The sequence below is a fragment of the Entelurus aequoreus genome, linkage group LG02, assembly GCF_033978785.1.
Source record: "Entelurus aequoreus isolate RoL-2023_Sb linkage group LG02, RoL_Eaeq_v1.1, whole genome shotgun sequence".
Classification (NCBI taxonomy): domain Eukaryota; kingdom Metazoa; phylum Chordata; class Actinopteri; order Syngnathiformes; family Syngnathidae; genus Entelurus; species Entelurus aequoreus.
This window is the reverse complement of record NC_084732.1, coordinates 71,086,127-71,112,137: the sequence shown is the minus strand read 5'-3', so window position 1 is coordinate 71,112,137 and position 26,011 is coordinate 71,086,127. Positions and strand designations below refer to the sequence as shown.

Here is a 26,011-nt window from a genome sequence, read left to right as displayed (position 1 = left end):
ATGGTTGGAATCTGCGCTTTTGCATGATGTACTAGTTACTATGGTAATTTAAATAGTTACTATGGTAATCTAAGTCACAGCAGCTCAGACGAGGCACCAACCAGTGTGGGTGGGGAGCGTTTCCACAGAGTGTTTCCAGAGTGGCCAGCCTGAAATGCGGGTGTCAGGGACAGACGCGGAAGGAGATTTTTACAAGACAGTTCTAAAGCTTAGTGATATATCAGAAGTATCAGATTGTAGGTGGGTTTATTTTTTTACCCTTCGCGTTCATATTTCGCTGTTTTTGTTGCATTTTTGTTGTGTTTCGCTTGATTGCAAAATATGTCGATGGAGAGGGTGTGTGATGTTCATATGTTGTCAATAGGGATGTCCGATATTATTGGTCGATAAATGCTTTAAGATGTCATATCGGTATCGGTTTCAAAATGATCGGTATCGGTTTCAAAAAGTAAAATGTATGACTTTTTAAAACGCCGCTGTGTACACAGACATAGGGAGAAGTACAGAGCGCCAATAAACCTTAAAAGCACTGCCTTTGCGTGCCGGCCTAATCACATAATATCTACGGCTTTTGACACACACAAGTGAATGCAAGGCATACTTGGTCAACAGCCATACAGGTCACACTGAGGTTTGCCATATAAACAACTTTAACACTGTTACAAATATGCGCCACACTGTGAACCCACACCAAACAAGAATGACAAACACATTTCGGGAGAACATCCGCACTGTAACACAACATAAACACAACAGAACAACAAATACCCAGAACCCCTTGCAGCACTAACTCTTCCGGGATGCTACACCCCCTGCTACCCCCCCCCCCCCCCCCCCCCTCAGGTCAGGGGAGTTGGCAGGCCAATCGAGGACAGTAATGCCATGGTCAGTACACCAGTTACTGGTGGTTTTGGCACTGCTGGACCATGCTGGAAAATGAAATCATCATCTCCATAGAGATTTTCAACAGATGGAAGCATGTAGTGCTCTAAAATCTTTTGGTACACAGCTGCATTGACTCTGGACTTGATGAAACAGTGGACCAACACCAGCAGCTGACATGGCTCCCCAAACCATTGCTGACTGTGGGAACTTCACACTGGATTTCAAGCAACTTGGATTTTGCTCCTCTCCAGCCTTCCTCCAGACTCTAGCGCCTTGACATCCAAATGAAATACAAAACTTGCTTTTGTCTGAAAGCAGGACTCTGGACCACTCTGCAACAGTCCAGTGCTTCTTTTCCATAGCCCAAGTCAGACGCTTCTTCCGTTGTCTTGAGTTCAGGAGTGGCTTGACCATGGGAATACGGCTACATGCTTCCATCTGTTGAAAAGCTCTATGGAGATGATGATTTCATTTTCCAGCATGATTCAGCAGTGCCTAAACCACCAGTAACTGGTGTACTACCATGGCATTACTGTCCTCGATTGGCCTGCCAACTCCCCTGACCTGAACCCCATATAGAATTTGTGGGGTATTGTGAAGAAGAAGCTGAAAGACACCAGACCCAATAATGCAAATGAGCTAAAGGCCGCTATTGAAGCATCCTGGGCATCCATAACACCTCAGCAATGCCACAGGCTGATTGCCTCCATGCCACGCCGCATTGATGGCAGTAATCCGTGCAAAAGGATTCACAACCAAGTACTGAGTGCATTACTTGACATTTTCAAATGTTTGATTTGGTTTTGCTGTTATAAATCTTTATTTTTTACTTGGTCTGAGGAAATATTCTAATTTTTTTAGATGAGATTTTTGAGTTTTCTTAAGCTGTATGCCATAATCAGCAATATTAAAATAATAAAAGGCTTGCAATATTTCAGTTGATGTGTAATGAATCCAGAATGTATGACATTTCTGTTTTTTTTTAATTGCATTACAGAAAATAAAGAACTTTATCACAATACTCTAATTTTCTGAGACAGTCCTGTATATATTTGCCCAATGTGTTGGGTTGCCCGTTTCCCAGAGCCAGTTGCTTGTTTCTCCCGCGAGACCTCGCAGGACATGCCCGTGTGCTCCGTGAGCGTCAAAACAAGGTGGAAACGGAGCAGAGCTGATGAACTTGAAGGAGCCAACACCCACACACTTGCCAAACACACTCTCAGCTCTTGTTTACACAGTGGGGGCTAAACGTTGAAGGGAACACTCTCTGCATTGCTCGTAATTGCTTGTGATTCTCTCTCACCACTTCAAAAGACCAGGATCAAAGGTCGAATGCCCCACCAGTATCCTAAATGTCCCCCAAGTTCCTGTTATGTCTGGCAATGGAGAATGTGGGGGTCACTTTCTGGTAGGCAAGAACAAGCTCATATTTTGAGGACCTTGCATGAACATGCAATGGAATTCATGTTCAACTACTTACTCTTTTTTTTCTAAAAAATTTAAATTTGTATTTATTTAATTAATAATATACAGTACAGGCCAAACGTTTGGACACACCTTCTCCTCATTCAATGCGTTTTCTTTATTTTCATGACTATTTACATTGTAGATTGTCACTGAAGGCATCCCAACTATGAATGAACACATATAGAGTTATGTATTTCACAAAAAAAGGTGAAATAAATGAAAACATGTTTTATATTCTAGTTTCTTCAAAGTAGCCACCCTTTGCTTTGATTAGTTTTTCGCACACTCTTGGCATTCTCTCAATGGGCTTCAAGAGGTAGTCGCCTGAAATGGTTTTCACTTCACGGGTGTGCTTGAAGAGGTGGTTGAAAAGGAATTCATCAAAATGAAAAGATGGTTTGCTGTAAATAGATTATCCTTGAAAACTAGTAAAAGGAATTTTTTTTTGCAGTAGTAGGAAAAGTGTGGATGACTCATATGTTGAGATTCAAAGAACACAAGAGATGAGATGAGTGTTTGGGTGTTATGATTGATGAACATTTGTCAAGAAAATCACATATAAATGATACAAAGGCTAAGTATCTAAAACTATTGCTATTTTACACAAAGTGAAGGAATTTCTAAGTTAAAAAGCATTGTATATTTTGTATAACTCACTGATTGTTCCATATCTAACATACTCTGCTGCCCACTGCTCCCCTCACCTCCCAGGGGGTGATCAAGGGGATGGGTCAAATGCAGAGGACAAATTTCACCACACCTAGTGTGTGTGTGACAATCATTGGTACTTTAACTTTAACTTAACTATTGAAGTGTGTGGTAGTGCCTTTGAAACATATTTAAATCCAATCTTCCTTCTGCAGAAAAGACTGGTAAGAATCATAAGTGGAAATGCAACCAAGGAACCCACAACCCCAAAATTCAAACAGTTAAACTTATTAAAATGTCATGAACTGGCAGAGTTTAATATAATAAAAATCATGTACAAAGCACATGCAACAATTCTACCAAACAACATTCAAAACAGATTTGTAAAAAGAGAAAGTAATCATAATCTGAAAGGAACTGAGATCTTTAATAAATCAAGATTTAGAACACGGATAAAAGAAATAAGTATTTCAATCAGAGGTGTTAGTTTATGGAACAAACTTGACAGTAGAATAAAACAATATAAATCTCTTCCTGTATTAAAAAATTTACAAATCATGATGATGAAAACATATGACGGAGTAGAATTATTTCTTCATTATTGGTTTGTATCTTGTAAAAATGAAAATATGGCTTTGTAGTCGCCAACATTGAAAGTCAATCGTTGTATTTTTGCAAATAGGGAGCAGATATTATAAGTGTTTAACTTCTTTCTGCTCCTTTTCATTCATAATTTACGTACAAACCCCGTTTCCATATGAGTTGGGAAATTGTGTTAGATGTAAATATAAACGGAATACAATGATTTGCAAATCCTTTTCAACCCATATTCAATTGAATGCACTACAAAGACAAGATATTTTATGTTTAAACTCATAAACTTTATTTTTTTTGGCAAATAATAATTAACTTAGAATTTCATGGTTGCAACACGTGCCAAAGTAGTTGGGAAAGGGCATATTCACCACTGTGTTACATGGCCTTTCCTTTTAACAACACTCGTTGTTTGAGAACTGAGGAGACACATTTTTTAAGCTTCTCAGGTGGAATTCTTTCCCATTCTTGCTTGATGTACAGCTTAAGTTGTTCAACAGTCCAGGGGTCTTCGTTGTGGTATTTTAGGCTTCATAATGCGCCACACATTTTCAATGGGAGACAGGTCTGGACTACAGGCAGGCCAGTCTAGTACCCGCACTCTTTTACTATAAAGCCACGTTGATGTAACACGTGGCTTGGCATTGTCTTGCTGAAATAAGCAGGGGCGTCCATGGTAACGTCGCTTGGATGGCAACATATGTTGCTCCAAAACCTGTATGTACCTTTCAGCATTAATGGCGCCTTCACAGATGTGTAAGTTGTCTTGGGCACTAATACACCCCCATACCATCACAGATGCTGGCTATTCAACTTTGCGCCTATAACAATCCGGATGGTTCATTTCCTCTTTGGTCCGGAGGACACAACGTCCAGTTTCCAAAAACAATTTGAAATGTGGACTCGTCAGACCACAGAACACTTTTCCACTTTGTATCAGTCCATCTTAGATGAGCTCAGGCCCAGCGAAGCCGACGGCGTTTCTGGGTGTTGTTGATAAACGGTTTTCGCCTTGCATAGGAGAGTTTTAACTTGCACTTACAGATGTAGCGACCAACTGTAGTTACTGACAGTGGGTTTCGGAAGTGTTCCTGAGCCCATGTGGTCATATCCTTTACACACTGATGTCGCTTGTTGATGCAGTACAGCCTGAGGGATCGAAGGTCACGGGCTTAGCTGCTTACGTGCAGTGATTTCTCCAGATTCTCTGAACCCTTTGATGATATTACGGACCGTAGATGGTGAAATCCCTAAATTCCTTGCAATAGCTGGTTGAGAAAGGTTTTTCTTAAACTGTTCAACAATTTGCTCACGCATTGGTTGACAAAGTGGTGACCCTCGCCCCATCCTTGTTTGTGAATTACTGAGCATTTCATGGAATCTACTTTTATACCCAATCATGGCACCCACCTGTTCCCAATTTGCCTGTTCACCTGTGGGATGTTCCAAATAAGTGTTTGATGAGCATTCCTCAACTTTATCAGTATTTATTGCCACCTTTCCCAACTTCTTTGTCACGTGTTGCTGGCATCAAATTCTAAAGTTAATGATTGTTTGCAAAAAAATCCTTAACTTTAGTTTGAACATCAAATATGTTGTCTTTGTAGCATATTCAACTGAATATGGGTTGAAAATGATTTGCAAATCATTGTATTCCGTTTATATTTACATCTAACACAATTTCCCAACTCATATGGAAACAGGGTTTGTATGTTATGTTGATTGATTTGTATTTTATTACTTTGATTTTTTTAAATTATCTAAATGAATAATCTAACTGAACTGAATTTAGAGTAAGAATTATATTGCATTGCAATACATAAAATAAATAAATACAACTTAATTTAATACATAATTCAGGCCAAAAATAATTACAATATGCTAAAAAAAAAAGGAAATACAATTTGTAACACTTATTGGTTCATTATTATGTGACAACATTACTATGCTTTAGCCCTGTGATGAGGTGGCGACTTATCCAGGGTGTACCCCGCCTTCCGCCCGAATGCAGCTGAGATAGGCTCCAGCACCCCCCCGCAACACTGAACGGGACAAGCGGTAGAAAATGGATGGATGGATGGAGGGATGACTTGGAATACTGGACAAAAGTATGCAGTGATGACATGTATCAATAAATGTAAGGATCTTTGCATTTAATTCAAGGCTTAGAATCATTTTGCGTTTTCTTTTATGAGGTATTTTTGTAAGAACCACAACTAATAGATGTTAATTGTGGATTATTGGGATACAGTATATATAAAAGAACAATGACGTACACTAAAACAGAGAAAAAACAGTGCCAAAACCGTAATATGATCCAACCCATGGATGTTGTGAACCGTACCACCCCCAGTAACCCCACCCCATGTCATCCCCTTTAGACAGCTCAGTAGGGGTACCCTAAGGATTAACCTTGGGCCCTTTGCTATTCAGTGTAAGTATTAAAGAAAATGGTTGAAGGTTCATTGGGTGTGTGGTCACAAGTTCTGTCTCCATATTTTGTACATCTGTTGGACTGTTGTCTTTCTGCTGGTGCTCTTATTTTGTAGCTGTTTTTTCCTCCCATCTTTATTTTATGTGTGATATATTTATGTATATTTGTTTTTAACCCACTTTGCCTTGGCTGGGGGACAATAGAGGAAAATGAGCTTTGAGCATTATCTGGTCAGCGCAATATACATGCATACTGTGCAATGTCCCTATCAAATAAACTATAAATAATATAGTGGCTTGTCCACTCCACAGACCAAAAAGGCAACTGCTTGGCTAGAAGACTAAAATAAATAAATAATCAAATACACAATAATAACACTACTAATAGTAATATTTTTCAGATAAGAGCTGTCTTTCGTTTAATTGTTATGCTTTAAGTTGCAAGCACAAATGTAAATAAGCATCTCTGCCATTAGTTAGCGTAGCAAATGTCACAGTAGTGAACCCCGTAAGAGCCGACCAAAACATTTGGTCTTAATCGCTAGCATTAGCTTATAGCTCCAGATGGACATAACTTTGTTTTCCAAACATGGGAAGTAAGAAAGTGAGTGTGAAGGACAGTGCGGAGAATTAGAAGAGTGTGATATTTATGCAATAAAAAAAAAACCAACTCAAAAACAGCAGATTTGGCGAAGCAATTCGCGCGGATCACTCCTGGTCTGCACCATCCTGGAGCAGAATGAGTCTAACGCTAGCCAAGAATGTTAAAATATCTAACCGGCAGACATTTATTCATGAAAATATGGAAAAGCTGCTGATGGTGTGTTTGACCAAACACAGCTGAAAGGAAATACCGTAGGAGTCTCTACTTTATTACATGACTTAAAGGCCTACTGAAATTAAATGTTTTTATTTAAACGGGGATAGCAGATCCATTCTATGTGTCATACTTGATCATTTCGCGATATTGCCATATTTTTGCTGAAAGGATTTAGTAGAGAACATCGACGATAAATTCCGCAACTTTTGTTCGCTGATAAAAAAAAAAGCCTTGCCTGTACCGGAAGTAGCGTGACGTCGCAGGTTGAAGGGCTCCTCACATTTCCCCATTGTTTACACCAGCAGCAAGAGCGATTCGGACCGAGAAAGCGACGATTACCCCATTCATTTGAGCGAGGATGAAAGATTTGTGGATGAGGAACGTGAGAGTGAAGGACTAGAGTGCAGTGCAGGACGTATCTTTTTTCGCTCTGACTGTAACTTAGGTAAAAGGGCTCATTGGATTCCACACTTTCTCCTTTTTCTATTGTGGATCACGGATTTGTATTTTAAACCACCTCGGATACTATATCCTCTTGAAAATGAGTCGAGAACGTGAAATGGACATTCACAGTGACTTTTATCTCCACGACAATACATCGGTGAAGCTCTTTAGCTACGGCGCTAACATGATAGCATCGTGCTTAAATGCAGATAGAAACAAAAGAAATAAGCCCCTGACTGGAAGGATAGACAGAAGATCAACAATACTACTATCAGGAGACACCGAAACAAACACTGGACATGTAACCACACGGTTAATGCTGTGCCGCCTGTCGAAGCCTAGCAATGCTGTTGCTAACGACGCCATTGAAGCTAACTTAGCTACGGGACCTCGTCAGAGCTATGATAAAAACATTAGCGCTCCACCTACGCCAGCCCTCATCTGCTCATCAACACCCGTGCTCACCTGCGTTCCAGCGATCGACAGCGCGACGAAGGACTTCACCCGATCATCGATGAGGTCGGCGGCTAGCGTCGGATAGCGCGGCTGCTATCCAACTCAAAGTCCTCCTGGTTGTTTTGCTGCAGCCAGTCGCTAATACACCGATCCCACCTACAGCTTTCTTCTTTGCAGTCTCCATTGTTCATTAAACAAATTGCAAAAGATTCACCAACACAGATGTCCAGAATACTGTGGAATTTTGCGATGAAAACAGAGCTGTTTCATACTTCTGTTTCAACCATTGACGTCACGTGCAAACGTCATCATACATAGACGTTTTCAACCGGAAGTTCCCCGGGAAATTTAAAATTGCACTTTATAAGTTAACCCGGCCGTATTGGCATGTGTTGCAATGTTAAGATTTCATCATTGATATATAAACTATCAGACTGCGTGGTCGGTAGTAGTGGGTTTCAGTAGGCCTTTAATAAAATTACTGTCGCTGCTAGTACTACATTCTATTGTATTGTTTATACAATATGTATTGTCCTAAATGTTGTTTTTTATTTTTAAAAGGCATGTTTCATGTTTAAATTGTGCTGTTTTTAAATACATTTCAATGGGAGATGTTGATTTGAAATACAAGTGTTTTGAGTTAAGAGTGATGTCACAGAACCAATGGTAAATTGAGGTACTACTGTATATTGTTCTAGGATACATAATCACATAATTACATCCCCACCCTTAACCCAATATGCAGTTAATGAAGACATTTCATTTGTGCATAATAGGATTCAAGTATCAGTATATAGAGTATTATTTGCAGTTTTCGCCGTTCGTGGGGGTTGAATAACCTTTATACACAGTATACCAGGGGTATATATATGTAACATGTTTATGTGTGCTATATTATGTGAGGTTTTATCCCTTGGACTCAGTCTGGACCCCCTCCCCAGGGTCCAGCCTTAGACTGATATTTTTTTACTCTTCCCCCCTTTCCCAATATCACCTTTTTCCCACCTTTTTTAAGGAGCGCCGTAAGTGGCTGATCCGTTGGCGGTCCCGTCTTGTCCCCCTGTAACGTATGTCTGCTCTTAGTGGGACTGTGCCGAAAATGAAATTTCAGTTCTTATGTGTCTTGTACATGTTAAAGAATGGACAGTAATAAAGCATCTTGAATCTTGATCTTGAATACCAGGGGCTAATAAAAATGTTGGTGTTGCACTGCACAAAACGGAAAGTGGTTGGAATAGCATGGACTATACTTGTTATTAAAGATACAAAGCGAAATACTTTTTTTTTTTTTTTTTTACAAAACCACTTTGTTCATTTATGATGGGGTGAGGTGACGTGCGAGTGAGCGACCCCAGTGCTAAATTACACCCAAACCTGCTCCCTCTCAAAGCCCACATGTGGGATTGGCCATGACAATTTGGGTTACTTTGCTTACAACCCTATAATAGAGACAGCACAGGACCTCACGGAAAAGTACGACCTCAGCTAAAATTAGCTTTTTGAATAGACTGTGTGCAATATGTTAACTAGTTTTGTTGCTTATACTTGTTTTTCTGCCCTGGGTATTACAGTTATGACTCCTCCAAACCAAGTGGAAAGATTGCAACAGGAGGTAGTAGTTGGTGGGAGTTGAGTAAGTACAGATGTAATTACATGACACGTGTAATTATACTGAGGACAGATCAGACCTACCAACCAACTCCCAGTAGGATGGCCGGATACACTTTATTTATCATTCAGTAATCTTTCAATGGGAAACGATATGTTACTTTTATATTCTACATACAGTATGCACAAATGCAATGCATCATTTAAAAATAAGTAGGCAACACTGATCCTTTCTCCTATGTCTTCTTATACTCTGGCAGACCAGGGGCCTCATGTATGATGTACAATACAAGCCAAAAGATTGGACACACCTTCTCATTCAATGCATTTTCTTTATTTTCATGACTATTTACATTGTAGATTGTCACTGAAGGCATCAAAACTATGAATGAACACATGTGGAGTTATGTACTTGACAAAAAAAGGTGAAATAACTAGAGATGTCCGATAATGGCTTTTTTGCCGATATCCGATATTCCGATATTGTCCAACTCTTAATTACCGATTCCGATATCAACCCGATACCGATATATACAGTCGTGGTATTAACACATTATTATGCCTAATTTTGTTGTGATGCCCCGCTGGAAGCATTAAACAATGTAACAAGGTTTTCCCAAAATAAATCAACTCAAGTTATGGAAAAAAATGCCAACATGGCACTGCCATATTTATTATTGAAGTCACAAAGTGCATTATTTTTTTTAACATGCCTCAAAACAGCAGCTCGGAATTTGGGACATGATCTCCCTGAGAGAGCATGAGGAGGTTGAGGCGGGCGGGGTTGGGGGCGGGGTTTTAGGGTGGGTAGGGAGTGGCGGGGGGTGTATATTGTAGCGTCCCGGAAGAGTTAGTGCTGCAAGGGGTTCTGGGTATTTGTTCTGTTGTGTTTATGTTGTGTTACGGTGCGGATGTTCTCCCAAAATGTGTTTGTCATTATTGTTTGGTGTGGGTTCACAGTATGGCGCATATTTGTAACAGTGTTAAAGTTGTTTGTACGGCCAGCCTCAGTGTGACCTCTATGGCTGTTGACCAAGTATGCCTTGCATTCACTTGTGTGTGTATTATGTGATTGGGCCGGCACGTAAAGGCAGTGCCTTTAAGGTTTATTGGCGCTCTGTACTTCTCCCTACATATGTGTACACAGCGGCGTTTTAAAAAGTCATAAATTTTACTTTTTGAAACCGATACCGATAATTTCCGATATCACATTTTAAAGCATTTATCGGCCGATAATATCGGCAGTCCGATATTATCGGACATCTCTAGAAATAACTAAAAACATGTTTTACATTGTAGTTTCTTCAAAATAGCCACCCTTTGCTGAGATAGGCTCCAGCGGTAAAAAATGGATGGATGCTCTTACTTTTTCGCACACTCTTGGCATTCTCTGGATGAGCTTCAAGAGGTAGTCACCTGAAATGGTTTTCACTTCACAGGTGTGCTTGAAGCTCATCGAGAGAATGCCAAGAGTGTGCAAAGCAGTAATCAGAGTAAAGGGTGGCTATTTTGGAAAAAAAATAGAATATAAAACATGTTTTAAGTTATTTCACCTTTTTTTGTCAAGTACGTAACTCATGTGTTCATTCATAGGTTTGATGCCTTCAGTGACAATCTACAATAGTCATGAAAATAAAGAAAACGCATTGAATGAGAAGGTGTGTCCAAAGGTTTGGCCTGTACTGTATGTTACGGGACAAGAAAAAATGTTGATGAATTAAAGTGTGCTAATCCAAGCAATGTGGAATTGATCGCAGATGTTTGATTGGCTGGCCACGCAATTCATAGTGAAATTAGGCATGTGCCTGAAATCTGCCCTTAACACTTAGTAGAGGTGCTTCTTTCTCGTGTTTCGAGCGACAAGAGAGGAGCTGGTGCTGGAGTCAAAGGACAACATTGTGAGCGGCAAAATGACCGCCTCGATAAATTAATAGACCTCCTTACACAAAAGTGCGTACGCACGTTTAATACATGCGGCCCCAGGTGCTATTTGGTGTGTTAAACCTATTCAAATGTGTTTGAGAGGGCAAAACAGGTAGTGGAAAATCTAAATAAATGAATATATGGGAAACACAGAAGAATAGAATGATAATCTATAATGACAATATGTTTAATTAAAAAAGGATGCAGCATAATATGACTTTTCAATCAGTGTGATCAATATTGGATGGATGTCTTAGTGCAGCACTTAGTGAAATGGGACACCGTTACCTGAGGTCAAATTTGTCTTAAATCCTAATTTGATAGAATTCTGGAAGAAACAATCATGATTGTGTTAATCCGATAACAAAATGTCTTCTTTGCAATAACGTATTGCCTAGTAACTGAATGGTGTGTATAAAAATACTGCTGTGTCTGCTCTGCACCGTCAGAATCTCTTCATCTGTCGACGCTCTTGTCTTCTCTGCTTCTTCTCGTTCACCTCCTCCGGTGCCGACGGGCTATCTGCCGAGAACCAGGGGCCCAGGAAGTTCACCCAGAGCAGGTGAAGCGCGCGAAATGGGGCCTGACGTGCAAACACAAGACAAGGTGGTGGTTGTTTTTTTTTAAAGAGAATACACAAAAAAACTGGAGCACATTCTATAGGGCTCTCTTACCAGCAGCCAGAGATACCAAAAATAAGAAGAGATGGAGCTGAGCACTTGGACGATGGCTGTGAGAAGAATAACATCCTTCAGGTGCCTGACGGACAGAAAATAAATTTGAGTGTGAATGGTTGTGATTTGCTGTAAATTAAGGACTATAAACCGCTACTTTTTTTCCCCTACACTTTGAACCCTGCAGCTGATTAAACAATGCGGCTTAAATATGGATTTTTCTTCGTTGACGGCCATATTGCAACAAATTTTTTTAAAAATATAAAAAAAACACAAGCAAAGACACTGAAAAGGTGTGTTACTGTTTGTGTTATGGTGCCGTCTTTTGGACGAGTTTGCTCACTGCAGGTGCCGCGGTGTCAACGTCTACTGCAGGGGTGTCAAACATATTGCCCGTGAAATAGGTTTGCAAAGTATAAAATTGAGCTGAAATTTTTTAATAATAAAAAAAAACTGCTGTTCTAAACGTGTCCACTAGATGTTGCCATAGCAATTCTTTGTATCCCCTACCGTGAGAGGGTGCATGACTTCAGAGGGGGTGGAGTTATGTGCCGTGTGTCAACACTTTTGGACACTACGTACTTAACGCTGATTATTAGTGATAGTATACAAAATGCGGATTGTCACGTTAAAGGCCTACTGAAACCCACTACTACCGACCACGCAGTCTGATAGTTTATATATCAATGATGAAATCTTAACATTGCAACACATGCCAATACGGCCGGGTTAACTTAAATTTCCCGCTAAACTTCCGGTTGAAAACGTCTATGTATGATGACGTATGCGCGTGACGTCAATCGTTGAACCGGAAGTATTGGTACACCATTGAATCCAATACAAAAAGCTCTGTTTTCATCTCAAAATTCCAAAGTATTCTGGACATCTGTGTTGGTGAATCTTTTGTAATTTGTTTAATGAACAATGAAGACTGCAAAGAAGAAAGTTGTAGGTGGGATCGGTGTATTAGCGGCGGAGTACAGCAACACAACCAGGAGGGCTACGAGATGGATAGCAGACGCGCTAGCCGCCGACCTCACCTTGACTTCCTCCGTCTCCGGGCCGCCAACCGCATCTATGATCGTCGCTCCGTCGATCGCTGGAACGCAGGTGAGCACGGGTGTTGATGAGCAGAGGAGGGCTGGCGTAGGTGGATAGCTAATGTTTTTAGCATAGCTCTGTGAAGTCCCGTTGCTAAGTTAGCTTCAATGGCGTCGTTAGCAACAGCATTGTTAAGCTTCGCCAGCCTGGAAAGCATTAACCGTGTATTTACATGTCCATGGTTTAATAGTATTGTTGATTTTCTGTCTATCCTTCCAGTCAGGGGTTTATTTCTTTTGTTTCTATCTGCATTTAAGCCTGATGTGCTATCAAGTTAGCTCCGTAGCTAAAGAGCTTCGCCGATGTATTGTCGTGGAGATAAAAGTCACTGTGAATGTCCATTTCGCGTTCTCGACTCTCATTTTCAAGAGGATATAGTATCCGAGGTGGTTTAAAATACAAATCCGTGATCCACAATAGAAAAAGGAGAAAGTGTGGAATCCAATTAACCCTTGTACCTAAGTTACGGTCAGAGCGAAAAAAGAAACGTCCTGCACTACACTCTAGTCCTTCACTCTCACGTTCCTCATCCACAAATCTCTCATCCTGGCTCAAATTAATGGGATAATCGTCGCTTTCTCGGTCCGAATCGCTCTCGCTGCATTGTAAACAATGGGGAAATGTGAGAAGCCTTTCAACCTGTGACGTCACGCTACTTCCAGGACAGGCAAGGCTTTTTTTTTATCAGCGACCAAAAGTTGCGAACTTTATCGTCGATGTTCTCTACTAAATCCTTTCAGCAAAAATATGGCAATATCGCGAAATGATCAAGTATGACACATAGAATGGATCTGCTATCCCCGTTTAAATAAAAAAAAATCATTTCAGTAGGCCTTTAATGCCTTGATCATCGAAGATGTTGTTGGTAATGAAACCTGTGACATTTCTACCCAAATAATCTGTACATTTTGTGTAGTACTTATAACTGGGGACGCATTTTCTGGCGTACATAAATATGCTGAAATAATATGTATCTCCCTGTAACTTCATGTGTGATCAATGAAAGTTTTGTTGTAGATGATGCTGATGTGACTGTACAGAATAAACCACAGGATGTTAGTTCATCAGTTGAGGAAGCCTACTTGGATGAGAGGCGAAACGTCTTCCAAGACAAAAAAAAAAAAACAGTCAAGTTGGGAATGATTAAATGCCCTGAGAATTGAGGAAATTAGAAAATTGGAGAGCCGCCGCCCCATCACCCAAGCCGCCAGCTGCCGTGCAAAGGTGCGGCAAAGCAGCAGGCGCCTCATCTTACCGCGGAGCCTCCAGACTCTCCTGTGTGTCTAGCTTATGGTTGATCAAAAGGTTTTCAGTGGCCACATTTTCTGTGAATCTAGTATATAGTGCTATATATCCATTCATACAATATATTACTTAATTTGTTTCCACGTCAAACAAATCATCATTTTTAATGTGTGGCGGCTTCAATTTAGCTGTGGCGCTGCACCACGATCAGATGCATAAAGGGGAAACCCTGATGTTTTTTTTAGATAGAACCATGTTACAACAGATATCAACCAGATATTAACACTAAACTAGCATGTAGATTAATAATAGTTATGATAAAATAATACAACGAGAAATGACGCAATATGTTACCTCATACGTCAGCAGCTACATCAGAAGCCTTTTTAACTGGTTTTAAAATAGTTTTATCATCGTTTACATACCAAATAATATATCGTCCATCCATCCATCCATTTTCTGCTCAGTGTTAATTTTGTTGACTGAATATTTGCGTTTTAGTTATCGTCAACGACCTGTTACCCTCCGACTAGAATAGTACGATAACGAATCAAAACAATTGCACATTGACTAAAACTAGAGATGTCCGATAATGGCTTTTTTGCTGATAGCCGATATTCCGATATTGTCCAACTCTTAATTACCGATTCCGATATCAACCGAAACCGATAAATACAGTCGTGGAATTAACACATTATTATGCCTAATTTTGTTGTGATGCCCCGCTGGATGCATTAAACAATGTAACAAGGTTTCCCAAATAAATCAAATCAAGTTATGGAAAAAAATGCCAACATGGCACTGCCATATTTATTATTGAAGTCACAAAGTGCATTATTTTTTTAACATGCCTCAAAACAGCAGCTTGGAATTTTGGACATGCTCTCCCTAAGAGAGCATGAGGAGGTTGAGGTGGGCGGGGTTGGGGGGGCTAGCGGGGAAGAGTTAGTGCAGCAAGGGGTTCTGGGTATTTGCTCTGTTGTGTTAATGTTGTGTTACGGTGCGGATGTTCTCCCGAAATGTGTTTGTCATTCTTGTTTGGTGTGGGTTCATAGTGTGGCGCATATTTGTAACAGTGTTAAAGTTGTTTATACGTCCACCCTCAGTGTGACCTGTATGGCTGGTGACCAAGTATGCCTTACATTCACTTGTGTGTGTGAAAAGCCGTAGATATTATGTGATTGTGCCGGCACGCAAAGGCAGTGCCTTTAAGGTTTATGGCGCTCTGTACTTCTCCCTACGTCTGTGTACCACTCCATACAGCGGCGTTTTAAAAAGTCATAAATTTTACTTTTTTAAAACCGATACCAATAATTTCCGATATTACATTTTAAAGCATTTATCGGCCGATAATATCGGCAGTCCAATATCATCGGACATCTCTAACTAAAACAATGACAAAATGGACCATGAGACTATTTTATTCATATATTATTCAACATTTTTTTTTAAATTACTTAATTTCAGCTGAAATAATACCACACAGTAAGTTTAGTGTGAAATGTACTTACTGATATTTTACTTTTCTTCACCTTTATTTACGTAGGAAAGTCCCATTCAGATTAAGAATCGCTTTTTCAAGGGAGTCCTGTACATTAATACACCCGTGTAGGAGCCACTGGGAGCAAGGTGGGGAAGTGTCTTGCCCAAGACACAAGAGCCGTGATTAGGATGGCAGAAGCTGTAATCGAACCCGGAACCCTCAAGTTGCTGGCACAGCCACTCTACCATTCAAACCACGCCGCTCCAATATATTCATGGAGTGCAGGTCTTGTTGTGAAATTAGTTATTGAGATCCTCTGCAATAACTTTAATAAACGTGGTTTCAAGACAACTTCAAATATTCCTTATACTTTATAATTTAGTCGAGTAAAATGTTGAGGAATTTAGTCGACTAATACTAAACGAAAATAAAACCATTTAGATGACAAAAATATGACTACAACTAAAATACATTTTCGTCAAGATTATGACTAAAACTAAATTAACAACGGTTGTCTAAATGAACACTGGTCGTTTTATATGTATATAGTATACCTATATACACACATTTATACATATACTGTATCTACACATCCATCCATCCATCCATCCATCCATCCATCCATCCATCCATGCTCTACCGCTTCCCTCTCGGGGTAGCGGGGGTTGCTGGAGCCTATCACAGCTGCAGCTAACAATGATAGGTAGAAACTAGTAAGCCTTGTGTAAATGCCATCAATGAGCATTGAGTGTGTGTCACTTCCGATACAATACCGATATTGATCTTATCCGATGTCAGCAGGAATCATAAATACTTGTATTGTTTAGTAGTGTGGAATGTTAGAAAATGTTTGATCAAGAGAAATGAATTGAACAGAAAACAATGGTAGGTGTGGAAAATACTAACCTAATAATTATTAAGTGTCTGGAATGAACTTACGCAGTTTTTAAGTTGAAGTGGATTGGTAAAAGTTTTGGCGACACCTTGTCATCACAAAAATGTATTAAGTTAAGCTCATGACGCAGTAAGTTGAATGATGCGGACACCTTTTTCTTAGATACTTTCTAATATGATTCTGCCTTGGAGACTTTGTATGTGAAGGTAAAATGCAACTATAATTATTTGATACCTGTTTATATCGATACATGTGCTGTTTTATTGTTCTAGCTTGTGTGCTACTGTGTGCTTAGCTTTTGTGTAGCTGCTAGCGCCTAGTAATCTATAGCATAGCATGTCTATCTTTTGTAAATAACTTCACTAAAATACCAGAAATTGTGTGCTTACATTTAGATTTTAACTGGCTGTTCAGTAAATCAATCAATCAATCAATGTTTATTTATATAGCCCTAAATCACAAGTGTCTCAAAGGGCTACACAAGCCACAACGACATCCTCGGTACAGAGCCCACATATAAACAAATAAACACGCTACAGGACGACTTGTAATAAAACTAATATTGGAAAGTTTAGGCCGATATAATCGGATACTTGTATTTTTTAAGCTGGTAATGAAACTGATATATTAAATAATAATAATAATAATAATAATACCTGGGATTTATATAGCGCTTTTCTAAGTACCCAAAGTCGCTTTACATGTTAAAAACCCATCATTCATTCACACCTGGTTGTGGTAAGCTACTTTCGTAGCCACAGCTGCCCTGGGGTAGACTGACGGAAGCGTCAGTCTAAGCATCTGATATCAATATCAGATATCTAGTGAGTTCAAAGGTCAGAGTGAATTTGTGTTACATTGTGAAATCTTGATATGCACTTTGTCACCTCTGCACATTTGTGTACATATTTTAATTCTATTGTTTTCTTTCTCTTTTATATATGTCTCAATTTTTTCTTTTTTTTATATATAGTATTCCCTTCTTTCTTTACTGTACTTTGCATTAGTGTGACTGTGGACAACAAAGAAATAATTGCATTGTACAGATGAACTACTTCTACTGTGCGTGTGACAATGAACTCTTTAAAGCTTGAACCTGGTTAACTTACTTTTACACTTTTATTTATTGGTTATTTGTATGGTCTTTTGGTGCAGCTCCGCTAATGTGAGGTCGCTAATTAATCCTGACAAGACCTTCCTATTTGTGAAAAAAAACTCGCCATCAACCAATCATTTAAAACAATACAGGCCTCTGTTGCTGGCGTAGATGGAAACAAGGTAAGCAAACACTGCCATCTAGTGGACAAACGATGCATGGCACAATGCCTTTGAAATTCCTAACCAGGCTCAGAGTTCAATGTTGTTGTTGTTATTCATCATGATTTTAAAGGGTGGTCAAAAATAATATACAATTTGTTGCATACATAGTAGATTATAGCTGTCGGAGGCCTTGCCTGGGTTTATCCACTACATTTGTCTTTGCGATTTGACAAATGTGTACATAAGCGTCTAAATTTTATATTCTCATTCTAATTTCTTGGAAGAGTTCATCCTTATATGTTTCTACACAAAACAATCATCCAAACTTTTCCTGATCAGATTTTAGGTGTTGAGGTAATTATAGGCCCATTAGAACAAAATTAAAAAATAAGTGTACGATCTCAAGTGAGGTTGAACTGGAAAAAAAGAGATGCAAAACCAAGGCAAGATAAACAGTAGTTAAAGGGCCCCTGACAACATTTGCACTTACTTCATAGTTCTGGACCTAAAAAGTATGTCTACAAATAAAATTCCCCCTAAAATAGACCCAGTGCTGAACAAGTGTCAGCATATTTTAGAACGCCCATTTTTTGCTACAAAGTGTTGGTGGGCCTGCTCTAGTCTAATGACGTCACCTACAATTTCATATTGTGTATGTATGTATTTTGGTAGCATCTTCATCCCGAATAACACTTTCGCATATCTTTTTTAAGGATTATCAAATATGTCTGCAAAATGCATTGTCGCCATGAATTGATTTACGTGGACCCCGACTTAAACAACTTGAAAAACTTATTCGGGTGTTACCACTTAGTGGTCAATTGTACGGAATATGTACTGAACTGTGCAATCTACTAATAAAAGTTTCAATCAATCAATCAATCAATCAGTCGCAGGTTGTAGCAATTCAACTAAAGAAGGGGCTAGCCTGCATTTATTTCCAAATGAGGGGAATAAGAAAGTGTGGACCTCTCCAGTCAAATTGACTCACGCAATGTGGGACGGACCAAGCATGAGGAGTGTAATTTGCAGCGAAGAAGAAGGGTTTTGGTTGGAGTTTGCATGGAAAAACAATATAAAGACGCAAGCGATCCTTAAATACAGGAGCACCCTCGAGGAGATAAAGACTGAATCAGAACCTGTAAAAAAAAAAAAAAAAAAGAAGAAAGAGCAGACTCGACGATCTAAAACTAGTAAAAAAAGAGGGTGAGCTGCGAGTATTCAATTGTGCGTCCTACTGATGTTTTCCTATTCATTCTTGAGGAAACACAGGCTATGGTCTTTTTTGAAAAGAATATGGGAGAGCAGGGAAGTTCGGAAATGGTGATTATTTTATATTTTCTCATAATGATAATAACCATATCAGATTTGATGTCAGCAAAACATGATGAAAATAATAGTTTTACATGCCTTTAGATACACTATGTGGGGAAATGGGCTCCAGTTCTATAGTTGACGTCACACCAAGACGGGGTGGCATATTGAGTCTGGCGATGGAAAGGGGGCATTCTAAGTACAGTTAGTTATCTACATCACTCAAAAACTAATTGATATATCATTACTCCCAGATTCATTTTTAGGAGCAAAAAAGAGATTAAGCGAACATGGCAGTAAATAATTGTCATGAGAACGCTATGGGTCATTCAAGCCTTGTGCACTCCATGTGTTCCTTTTGTGATAGGATTGTTCAGTTTGGAAGTTAGCAGTCGGAATTTTTTTTATATAAAAAATTGCATTGTGTTTTTGATTCCAACATTGTTAGAATAGTAAATAAAAATTAAGTATACACACTATCTTTTAAAAACTATTTTGGCCCTATTGACCCTCCCATTAAAACTGTTATTTCTTAAGACTGTACTCCTGATATCATTGTATGCTTTTTCCATGACACCCAAATTAATTTCATTCTTGCGATTGAAAACCAAGAAAATATTGTCTCAATGCTCCCTTTACCCACCAGATGGCGCCATAAAACAATGAAGATAATTTTAAGAGCTTTGATGAGCGTAAATGAGTTACACTGCCATTGAACCGCACAAATGCAATTAAATGACATTGGGCCGTTATATATAACATGGCAGATATATATAAAATACCTGAGCGAAGTCAATAAACTCAACCAAGTCCTGTCTGCTTTATCGCTCATTCTGGCTAAGTAGGCACTGTAAGAATAATATTTTTTGTCTACTTGTCTACTGTATCCAAATCAATGTTGTCATGAATGATTGACCTATTCAAGGCTGTAATTACCCAACCTCAAATATTGTTGTACTGTGCGTGCATACACAACATATTAAAAAGAAGTTTGATTCATGTGAGCTGCAGTCATGATTAATGGAAGTGTCATGACTTACTCTGCCATTCCTTGCTCCATGTTTAAATCTATTCCTCCGTCCAGCAGGCTTCCATCGTCAGCAAACACTGGTTTGGCCATGGCGGACATGGAGCGGTAACTCCCCACATAAACTGCTAGCACTAATGCTAATAAGAGCTGCATGGGGGAAGACAGAACACCTGGGTTATGAAATATTTTTATATTAAGACATTATGGCTTCAAATCCAAACATTTTCATTAGGTAATACTAACCCATGTCCAAAAAGAAGATGAATTGTAGAAGATCAAAAGGTTTACAACAGCATATATGGCCTGAGAAGAGTTAAACATCCATTGTTAACAGTTTGTAAGTTAAAGTCTTCCACTAAGCATTTTTCTGTACATTTATATATTTTATTTAAATGACAAGTGGATGAAAGGGGCATTCTTACATTAGCACCGAGGATAACTCTTGTGTAGAACTTTAGGGTAGCCTCGTTCTCCTCGAAAATCTGCTTCTTTCCTTTGGTGCCAACTTTACCTTTGGGCTGCAAGGAGAGGACAAAAAACCTTGAGAGGTTTGTAATTCGAAATATGTTGACTAAGTAATATGTCAATGTGTAGTGTGATATTTTTAGAGTAGTCAGTGTATATATAGATTCCCTCACTGCCTCCTGAATATCATAAAAAAATTAATATTAGACAGTGTGTTAACAGCCTTTCTACTAAGGCTGGACGATTAAGGCAACATTAATAATCACGATTATTTTGATTGATATTGTAATCACGATTAATTACACGATCACGGTATTCATTAATTTGAAAACAGGAGTATATTTTTGTACCACCAAAACTTAACTTTAAATATAGTTTAAAAACATCCTGGACATAGATTAGTAACTAATAAACCACTACAAGTAAAATAAGAATACAAATAATAGCTATAACAATACATTTAGATAACAATAGTAATAAAAATACCATAACATTTAGTTTTTCCGTTGTAATTGTTTTTGATTTAGTTTTTTTTTTACCTTTTACACTTATTTTACCACCATAGAGTGTGTGCTTTTTGTGTAAAATAAAACATAATAAAATGTTAATTACATGCAAAAATATTCACATTTATTGGGGCAATACATCTTAGGGAAAATTTGGACCAGTATTTTAGATCAATGCATAATCATTTTATAAATTTATCAATAAGTACTTAAGTACATTATGCTTGTGCAAGGTACTTTTTTGAAACCTTTATTTTGTTAGTGCAGTCAGATCGCAAATCTTGTCATTCTTGTTTTTGTTTTAAAACTCAGGAATTACATCTCTGGACACATCCATCCATTTTCTACTGCCTGTCCCTCTCGGAGTCACAGGGGGCTGACTAAATTAAATCAGAGCCAATAAGGGACAAGCGGTAGAAAATGGATGGATGGGCTTTATATTACTTTTGGGGATACTACAAATTTGCGTATCGATCCAATACCAAGTAGTTACAGGAGCAGTATCTGTCACACCAATACTGATACTTAAGATCACACTAAGATCCAAATATTACGCACTAAATTAATCTATAAAATAGTGTGTACTATCAGTGGGCGCGTTGCATGTGATTTACTAAGACTGCGTGTGCAATTGTAAAGTGGCGCAGACCGCCTTATTTAAATGAGGATTCTGCGTGTACTATATGGGGCATATACTATGATTTTTTTTTCTATTTTTAAAACACTTCCTTGTGGTCTACATAACATGTAATGCTGGTTCTTTGGTCAAAATGTTGCATAGATTATGTTTTACAGATCATCTTCAAGCCGCTTTCTGACAGTCTCTTCAGGATGCGCCATTTTGTGGGCGGTCTCATTTACGTGGCTCACCTTCGGCAGCGTCTTTTCTCCGTCATCTTTGATGTAACAGTGTAGCGTGCAAGGACGGAAGTGGAAGAAGTGTCAAAAGATGGAGCTAACTGTTTTAATTACATTCAGACTTTACTAAATCAATAACGGAGCAGCATCTCCTCGTCCGTGGCTCACTAGTGCAATAATGCCAAAAATGTGTCCCGTAAAAAAACGTCCGACCGCAACTCTCTAATAACTAAAGTTCCCTGCGTTATATTAATAATGTAAACTGACTACACCGGTATGTTTTAGCGCTTCCATGGCGAGTTTACTGACATAAGTAAGAACTTTACACTACTTTATATCAGAAATGGCAACAGCGGAAGATGAATGTCCCATAACAAGAAGATAGAGAAAAAGAAGAAGTTTATCGATTACGGCGCTTATCGACTACAGTGTCGGCACGGACTACAAAGGTGGACGCAAATTTTCAGGCCATATGCAGATCTCAAATACACATCAGCAGGTACCAGAAGGTAAGAAAAGTTGCTTTTGCATAATATTGCGAAACAAAACGCCAGATAATATGTCTTACCTTATACACACACCATAATAATACTCGTATGTTGAAGCACAGTACAATCCATCAAGCGGTGCGGCTTCATAGATTAACAAAGTCGTACTAAAACTTTTTGATAGGTTCTTGAGCGCCGTGTGTAATACTTTATATTTTCAATGAAACATATACAATTTTGGTGGTGTTTACTTGAGTCATATTGCAGTCTACACGTATCTCTTATGTGTGACTGCATCATATTGCAGTCTACACATATCTCTTATGTGTGACTGCCATCTACTGGTCACACTTATCATTAAACCATACCATGTACCAAATAAAATAGCTTCGAAGTCGGTAAGCACAACCAAAATTATTCCGTACATTAGGCGCACCAGGCCATAAGGCGCACTATCGAAATTTGAGAAATTGAAAGGATATTAAGTGCGCTTTATAGTCAGAAAATTATGGTAGATTAATAATAATTTGGACAATATAATAGAACCGGAAATTTAACAATAAGTTACCGCATTCGCCAGCAGCCAAATTAGAAGCCTTTGTTAACTGTTGTTAAATAATTACATTATCATTTACATGCCAAAGAATATATTGTGCTATCTATTGTAACACAGATTTCAGACCGTATTGGCCATCCCTGATGACAGAGTTTTACCACGTCTTGTGAAAGTATCATCCAGCTGGCAAATGTTGAGTGAATTCATGGAGGAGAAGAAGAAGAAAACGCCATCTGCTGGATTTGCATTGTGCTTTTATAGAATTCGATCATGCCGAATGCTTACGGTATGGACGTTTGCTATAAGTCTATATTAAAGGTATATACTGTACTTCAATTACGCTTTATTACTCGTCCTGTGCGTGAAAACAGTCTAATACTGTCATGTTAATAAACCTTGCTCACTAAAACAATTCTAAATTGGAGCAGTATATTCTTATTATGTGGCTAAGTTTACCAAAAGGAAATGATAATATGTCTTACATTATACACACACCATAATAATACTTGTATGTTGAAGAACAGTACAATCCATCAAGCGGTGCGGCTTCATAGATTACCAAAGTCGTACTAAAACTTTTTGATCGATTTTTGTACAATCCATCAAGCGGTGCGGCTTCATAGATTACCAAAGTCGTACCAAAACTTTTTGATCGATTTTTGAGCACCGTGTGTAATGTTCTATATTTTTAATGGAACATATACAATTTTGGTGCTGTTTACTTGAGTCATATTGCAGTCTACACGTATCTCTTATGTGTGACTGCATCATATTGCAGTCTACACGTATCTCTTATGTGTGACTGCCATCTACTGGTCACACTTATTGCACCATGTTCCAAATAAAATAGCTTCGAAGTCGGTAAGGACAACCAAAATTATTCCGTACATTCGGCGCATCGGGTCATAAGGCGCACTGTCGAAATTTGAGAAAATAAAGGGATTTTAAGTGCTCTTCATAGTCCGAAAAATACGGTAGATTAATAATAATTTGGACAATATAATAGAACCGGAAATTAAAAAATAAGTTACCGCATTCGCCAGCAGCCAAATTAGAAGCCTTTGTTAACTGTTGTTAAATAATTACATTATCATTTACATGCCAAAGAATATATTGTGCTATCTATTGTAGCACAGATTTCAGACCGTATTGGCCATCCCTGATGACAGAGTGTACAATTATGCTGACAAAAACGTGCTGTTACACAACATTACGCCTTGTGAAAGTATCTTCCTGCTGGCAAATGTTGAGTGAATTCATGGAGAAGAAGAAGAAGAAAACGCCATCTGCTGGATTTACATTGTGCTTTTATAGAATTCGATCATGCCGAATGCTTATGGTATGGACGTTTGCTATAAGTCTATATTAAAGGTATATACTTCAATTACGCTTTATTACTCGTCCTGTGCATGAAAACAGTCTAATACTGTCATGTTAATAAACCTTGCTCACTAAAACAATTCTAAATTGGAGCAGTATATTCTTATTATGTGGCTAAGTTTACCGAAAGGATAATATGTCTTACATTATACACACACCATAATAATACCGGTACTTGTATGTTGAAGCACAGTACAATCCATCAAGCGGTGCGGCTTCATAGATTACCAAAGTCGAACCAAAACTTTTTGATAAATTTTTGTACAATCCATCAAGCGGTGCGGCTTCATAGATTACCAAAGTCGTACTAAAACATTTTGATCGATTTTTGAGCACCGTGTGTAATGTTCTATATTTTTAATGGAAAATATACAATTTTGGTGCTGTTTACTTGAGTCATATTGCAGTCTACACGTATCTCTTATGTGTGACTGCATCATATTGCAGTCTACACGTATCTCTTATGTGTGACTGCCATCTACTGGTCACACTTATTGCACCATGTTCCAAATAAAATAGCTTCGAAGTCGGTAAGGACAACCAAAATTATTCCGTACATTCGGCGCACCGGGTCATATGGCGCACTGTCGAAATTTGAGAAAATGAAAGGATTTTAAGTGCTCTTCATAGTCCGAAAAATACGGTAGATTAATAATAATTTGGACAATATAATAGAACCGGAAATTAAACAATAAGTTACCGCATTCGCCAGCAGCCAAATTAGAAGCCTCTGTTAACTGTTGTTAAATAATTACATTATCATTTACATGCCAAAGAATATATTGTGCTATCTATTGTAACACAGATTTCAGACCGTATTGGCCATCCCTGATGACAGAGTGTTACCAACAGTATCTTCCTGCTGGCAAATGTTGAGTGAATTCATGGAGGAGAAGAAGAAGAAAACGCCATCTGCTGGATTTGCATTGCGCGCGTTTATAGAATTCGATCATGCCGAATGCTTATGGTATGGACGTTTGCTATAAGTCTATATAAGGTATATACTTCAATTACGCTTAATTACTCGTCCTGTGCGTGAAAACAGTCTAATACTGTCATGTTAATAAACCTTGCTTACTAAAACAATTCTAAATTGGAGCAGTATTTTCTTATTATGTGGCTAAGTTTACCAAAAGGAAAGGTATTTAAAAAAAAAGAAGGGAAAAAAAGTAATACTCAAATATTAGCTGATTGTCAGGTCTAAATGAGGAAAGTCTAGTGACGCGTCAAAGTGCAAACGTGTGTGTGTGTGATATCTCACCGCCATTGGCAGTCAGAGAGATACTTCTGGTCGCTTCCAAAGTGTCTTCTGTGACACTTATAAGACACCTCCGCTTCCTTTGTCTTGTTGTAGCCAAAAACAATCACAGAAAAGACGCTGCAATATCACTTCTTGTTACACATCAGCGTTGAGTGAAGTCTTTGGAAAAACATATCCGGCGCATGAATTATACGTCATCACTGTCATGGACGCATGA

General features: G+C 38.6%; 1 protein-coding gene across 1 annotated transcript; it reads right to left on the bottom strand.

Moving 5' to 3' along the window:
- Window positions 1–11,449: 11,449 nt before the first annotated feature.
- tmem208 (transmembrane protein 208) lies at window positions 11,450–26,011 on the bottom strand. Its single transcript, XM_062069058.1, has 6 exons — window positions 25,795–26,011; window positions 20,703–20,798; window positions 20,524–20,583; window positions 20,291–20,427; window positions 11,953–12,037; window positions 11,450–11,861 (listed from the first exon to the last, which is right to left on the bottom strand). The coding sequence occupies exons 1-6, from the start codon at window positions 25,798–25,800 to the stop codon at window positions 11,724–11,726; spliced, it is 522 nt and encodes a 173-aa protein (XP_061925042.1). The 5' UTR covers window positions 25,801–26,011; the 3' UTR covers window positions 11,450–11,723.

Coding starts and splice junctions, on each gene's coding strand:
- tmem208 (XM_062069058.1), bottom strand. Junction 20,428..20,523: donor CATCTTCTTTTTGGACATGG/GTTAGTATTACC, acceptor TCCCCCATGCAG/CTCTTATTAGCATTAGTGCT. Junction 12,038..20,290: donor ATGGAGCAAGGAATGGCAGA/GTAAGTCATGAC, acceptor TCTGTCCGTCAG/GCACCTGAAGGATGTTATTC.